We start from the raw sequence: 5,210 nt of genomic DNA, 5'->3' as shown, positions 1-5,210 counted from the left end.
ATCTAAGACAGGCGTGGCCAGAGCTCTACGCTGTGTGCACATGCCTGCTGGAAGGCGAAGAAGAACCTTGGAAGTACGAGGCAGCCAGACAAAGGAGAACAGGAGAAGGTGATCTTGTGAGATATGAGGTAAGGACCATGCTTTCACTCTTCTGCCCTGATCTTATTCTCCTTAAGGACACAGCATCCCAGGCCTGGGAGAACATCCTTTGCCACCATCAGCTGCTCCAGAACCACAGATGGAAGACACATTTAAAATACACTGTTGCTTGACCTTTATTAAATCCAGGGAGATTGATGTAGAGTCATGCTACATTAGGGAGAGTAGGAGTTGTCCCCATCTTCAATGCTTTCCAGGATGCTTTCCTGTATCTGTTGCCATATCAGCTATCTAGACAAAAAAAGTTGGATGACTTGTTTCAGGAAATTGCCACAAGGCATTTGCATACTAGGCTAGATTAAACCATTAGCAAGTTACAGCCCTTGAGATATCTAGAGGTAAAACCCAAATCCAGCTCAGGAAGTCTTACCTTCTACTAGAAGCTCCACAGGGTTGCTGTTCCCTGACTTAAATGTGAAGGGTGACATGGAGGCATAGCGGCAGCTGTAGTTGCCTCTATGTTGGGGACCCACGGAGACCAATTTCAGAATAGCCGAGGTGCTTGTTATCGCATAACTGATGGAGGAGGGCATCTCACTGCCCTCCTTTACCAGATCCATGCTGACCTTATGCACATGGCCATGGCAGAGAAAGTGGGCTTCACGGCCTAGGGCCACCTTGCCTGTCCACAGAGCTTCAAGCTTTGGCTGGGGTGGTGGCCCTGTGGGAGAGGATGGCAAGAAGGTTTTAGCATTTTGTGCTAGGCCCTATGGTGGATCTTCTCCAGCTACTTTGTTTGCACCGTCCACTCTGAGTCAGACACAAGCTCCAGTGCTTGTAGCAACTGTATCTCATCTATGTGTCTGACCCCTCCCCCCAAATCACAATGGCTGTGAGATTTTCCAGGCCCTGGCCTGTCCCATGGGTTGCTTCATGGGGTGCCCAAAGTGCTCAAGTGGTAATGAGACCTTCTAGAAAAATACTTTTGACAGAAGCACAGTTCAAATGTCCGAGGTCAAGTCCTAGAAGCTTTTACATGGTCTCTCATGGATGACCTCTGGTCCACCGAGACCTTGATGAGAACCAATCACCACAGAGATTCTACAGTTGAGTAAAATACCATATTAGCTCAAGGCAGTCAATAGTATGAGTTGGTAACACACACATCACAGGGAAACAGAAGCACAGGAGAGTACATGGACAGAAAAACCATGGATCCTGATACCATTGAACATGGTTCTATGAGCTGCCTTCCAGCTTGGGCTATGGGAAACCAACCCAATTTCCATGTCTCACAGCCAAGGGAGGACTCAAACATCCTTAAGTCATAACCCAGAAAGGATGGCCCCTCACAGGAACACAGCCCAGGAAGTCTGGCTCTGAACTGGGAGGCCAGTAACCTACTTGGCCTCCCACATTCACGGCCATGCTCAGCTCACCATCCACACGCAGCTCCACGGTCTCACTGGAAGGAGATCCTGAGAAGGGTGGTGTTTGTTCCATGTAGATACAACTGTAGTTGCCAGAATCTATTGTTGAGAGATTGCTCAGCTCAAAGACAGCTGCAGTTCCAGCCGTTTTCAGCATCTGGACCAGGGAGAACCGATGATGTTGGCCCTGGCGTTGCAGGCCAAAGCTCAGGCCCGTCTTGCCCTTCGGTGCGGAACAGAGAAGATGCACCGTCGAACGAGGCATAAAGATCTCTTTTGAAGGTTTTACAGTGAGCACTGGTGCCATCAGTTTCTCTGTGGAGAATCAGACATATTGATTCGGCCTGAAGGCATAGTAAGGGCTTTCCTATGCATGGCCCAGCTTGTGGTGTAGCTGAGCCTTCTGCTTAAAGTGACCTTTTGGCTCCTTCTTCTGCCTGCTTCTAAAGGGCACTAAAAATAGCACTGTTGTTAATACTGTCCCAGTCCTTCAAGCCTGAGCCTTGCCAAGCTCTGGGCAGACAGCAAGCCTGCCTCATGCTTGCTAGGATCCACTGACAGGTGAAGGTCCATAAATGTCTGTGCCAGACTTCTTTGAGGATCCAATTCTTTGCAGGGCTCAAGGTCGCTGTATTCATTGTCCTATTTAAAGCTTGGGGAAACTGAGGCTGAGAAGGCAGTGCATATTCAGATTTGGAAGTCCTGTTTTGGAATCCCTATCCTGCTCATTTCTGACTACCATCTTGGCCTTTCCCGTCCACCCTGGCCTGCAGCCCTGTTAGGAGGCTCACCATCAGTCCACATGAGCTCTATGGGCTTGCTGTCTTCAGACCAGAGTTCTAAATTTCTGTGTATGAGGTAACGGCAGGTGAAAGGGCCTTGGCCATCCAGGTGCTTAAAGTTCAGGTGGAACAGGCAAAAGTATCGGACGAAGCAGACCCTAGGAAAATCCAGCACCTTCTCTCCCAGCCTGAGTTGGATTTCAGCTGCGTTCACAGGAGCTCTGCAGCCAAGGGTCTCTGGTGTGCTCTGGTGCTTGACCACTGGGTAATTTTCCATAAAATACAGATTGGGCGGAGGTGGTCTGGCTGCAAGGCAGGGAAGAGCACTGAGGCAGGAGTATAGGACACTGCTTTGTAGGAACCCACCGAGAACTGCCCTCTGTCCTGCCCTCAAACCCTTGACCTCCACTGACAGCTTAGGAGCAACAGGCTTATCTTTGGACACTATGCATCAGATCTCACAGTGAGCTTTTTTTCAATGTTGAGGTTTAACACTCACCTAATTCCTTGATGGTCACAATATCACTGGGCTCAGAAAGTTCACCTGTGTCATGAGTTTGGTATCTGCAGCTGTATCTGCCAGGTGTGAAGACTGAAAAGTAAGCTGTTCCCTTCCTCTGGGCTTTGGTTGATCTCACCAAACCACCCTCTTTTTCCTGCTTTACCACGAAGGTTACACCCAGCAGAGGCGTCTTGCACAGCAGGTATGTGCCCATGGAGGGTATGGTCCAGGATGCTGGCGCAGCAGAAAGCCAGGGCTGGGGCAAGGGTTCTGTGGATGTGGGAGGGCAGGGTCAGTATGAATGCTTCAGCCTCACTACTGGAGACGGTGAGGGTATAAATTCCATACTCAGAGAACATAAAGGAGGCAAGGGCAGCAGGGGGTGTGTGGGGTGGGTAGGGTAAGAGAAAGGGTGCAGAACATGGCTCCATGCCAGGCCTGTCCCCAGCACTCTGTGGGACTCATTATTCTCAAACCTCTGGGGGACAGCATAAACCTCCCCAGTTGACAGATGAGCTAACTGAGGCTAAGAGATAGACCAGGTGACATGGATGGAGGTTCCACCGTCGACTTCCCTCCACTGCCTCCTGACCCCATTGTGGCTTGGCTTACCTTTTCCTGTTACCTCCACAAGATTGCTTAGCATGGACCACTTGTGCATCTCCGTTAGGTTGGTAATTGGGACAAACATATCAACACTGTATCGGCAGCGGTAGAGGCCCACGTTCTTGCTTGTAATTCCTCCCAGCGAGAACTTGTAGGACATGACATGTTTGTCAAGATTGACTTCAGTCTTGGACTGCCCATTCAGGAGCAGCTGGAAGTCTCTGGTAAGTGTGTCAGCCTCACATGTTAGTGTCAGGTTGGCCCAAGGTTTCTCCAGGAACTGAGGCTCTGCCCATAGACTAGGTTCATGGTCAGTATCTGGAGTGCAAAGAAGCAAGGGCTAGCTTTCTGCTATTAGGAAAAGGGTTCCTTTCAACTTGTAGCCCACAGCTCCCAGACCTTATCGATGAACTTACGGATGGACATAGTAGCAGTTGCTGGGTCCAGAGTGAAACCTGGAGAGGCAGAGGCTGTGAGTCTCCATTCAGACCACTCTTACCCCAGAGGTTCTAGGCCCCAGGACATCTATCTTACCCCAGAGCAGCAGCACAGCTGCCAACAGAGACATGGCGGGTCCTCAGTCCAGCTGGAGTGTCTGAAGGGAGCATCTGCAGTGGCAAATTAATCAGAGGCACTGACCTTGTACTTTGTTTGCGCTTCCTGGAAGGTAAGGGCAGAGAGACAACTGCTTGGCAAGGGGACAGTGGGGATTCAGCAATAATGTCAATCAATAACAATGAGTAATTATCATACTGAACTGATACCAAGTCAAATCCCCCCTTCCTCAGATTAAAAACACAACAAACCAGTATTTTATTTATTTATTTTTTTATTAACTTATTCATTTTACATCTCAATTGTTATCCCATCCCTTGTATGTTCCCGTTCCTCCCTCCCTCCTGTTTTCACCCTATTCCACTCCCCTACATCTGTGACTGAGAGGGACCTCCTTCCCCTCTATATGATCATAGGGTATCAAGTCTCTTCTTGATAGCCTGCTATCCTTCCTCTGAGTGCCATCGGGCCTCCCCATCAAGGAGATGTGGTCAAATATGGGGCACCACAGTTCATGGGAAAGTCAGTCCCTGCTCTCCACTCAACTGTGGAGGATGTCCTGTCCATTGGCTAGATCTGGGTAGAGGTTCAATGTTTACTGCACGTATTGTCCTTGCAAACCAGAATTTTTGACTCAAGAAAATGTCCGTATTTCCTTAATAACAAAGAGTGCTTTATTCTAAGCCGGCCTGGACTACATAGTGGGCCAGACCCTATTTAAAAAATAATAAATCAATAAACAAAGGCAAAAATCAAACCCAGGAATACCGACAGCCATTTTGGTATCCTGGAATTGTCCTCCATCAGTTGCATTTTTGTGTATGCGTTTAGGGGCCCTAGCCATCCTATGCAATCCTTCTCACATCCCCACTGCCCCTCGAATGTGAGCTTCTTTTCCTTTGGAAATACCTGGAAGGGGATGTCAGTAACTCCTTTCACTTTCCCAACTTACCCCTGCTGCCTTTCCAGGAACGAAAGAATACTTTATCTCATAGGTGACAGGGGAATTTCACTTCCACAATTCCTCAAAGTGTTGACAAACGAAGGCCTATAAAATCAACAAAGATTGAGAGCCAAATGAATTAAAATTCATAAAATAAACATAAATTTCCAAATCCTTCTGACTTCTTGCACTTGTTTGTATGTGTGAGATCGTGTGTGTGTGTTGGGTCACACACCTAAACTATTTATTGTGGTTCTTTGTCAACACTTCAAAACTTCTGCATTAGTTGGTGT

The 5,210-nt window shown here is 48.3% G+C and overlaps 1 protein-coding gene across 1 annotated transcript; it reads right to left on the bottom strand.

The window, feature by feature from the left end:
• Positions 1-257: 257 nt before the first annotated feature.
• On the bottom strand, positions 258-3,987 carry LOC127201802 (alpha-1B-glycoprotein-like). The gene is made up of 7 exons (XM_051160517.1): positions 3,919-3,987; positions 3,426-3,759; positions 2,811-3,083; positions 2,321-2,617; positions 1,539-1,844; positions 530-820; positions 258-390 (listed from the first exon to the last, which is right to left on the bottom strand). Exons 1-7 carry the CDS (start codon positions 3,985-3,987, stop codon positions 383-385), a joined length of 1,578 nt encoding a protein of 525 aa, XP_051016474.1. The 3' UTR covers positions 258-382.
• Between the last annotated feature and the right edge of the window lie 1,223 nt (positions 3,988-5,210).

The sequence above is a fragment of the Acomys russatus genome, chromosome 17 (assembly GCF_903995435.1).
Source record: "Acomys russatus chromosome 17, mAcoRus1.1, whole genome shotgun sequence".
Lineage (NCBI taxonomy): Eukaryota > Metazoa > Chordata > Mammalia > Rodentia > Muridae > Acomys > Acomys russatus.
The sequence above is the reverse complement of the archived record's forward strand: the minus strand, read 5'-3'. Positions and strand labels throughout refer to the sequence as shown.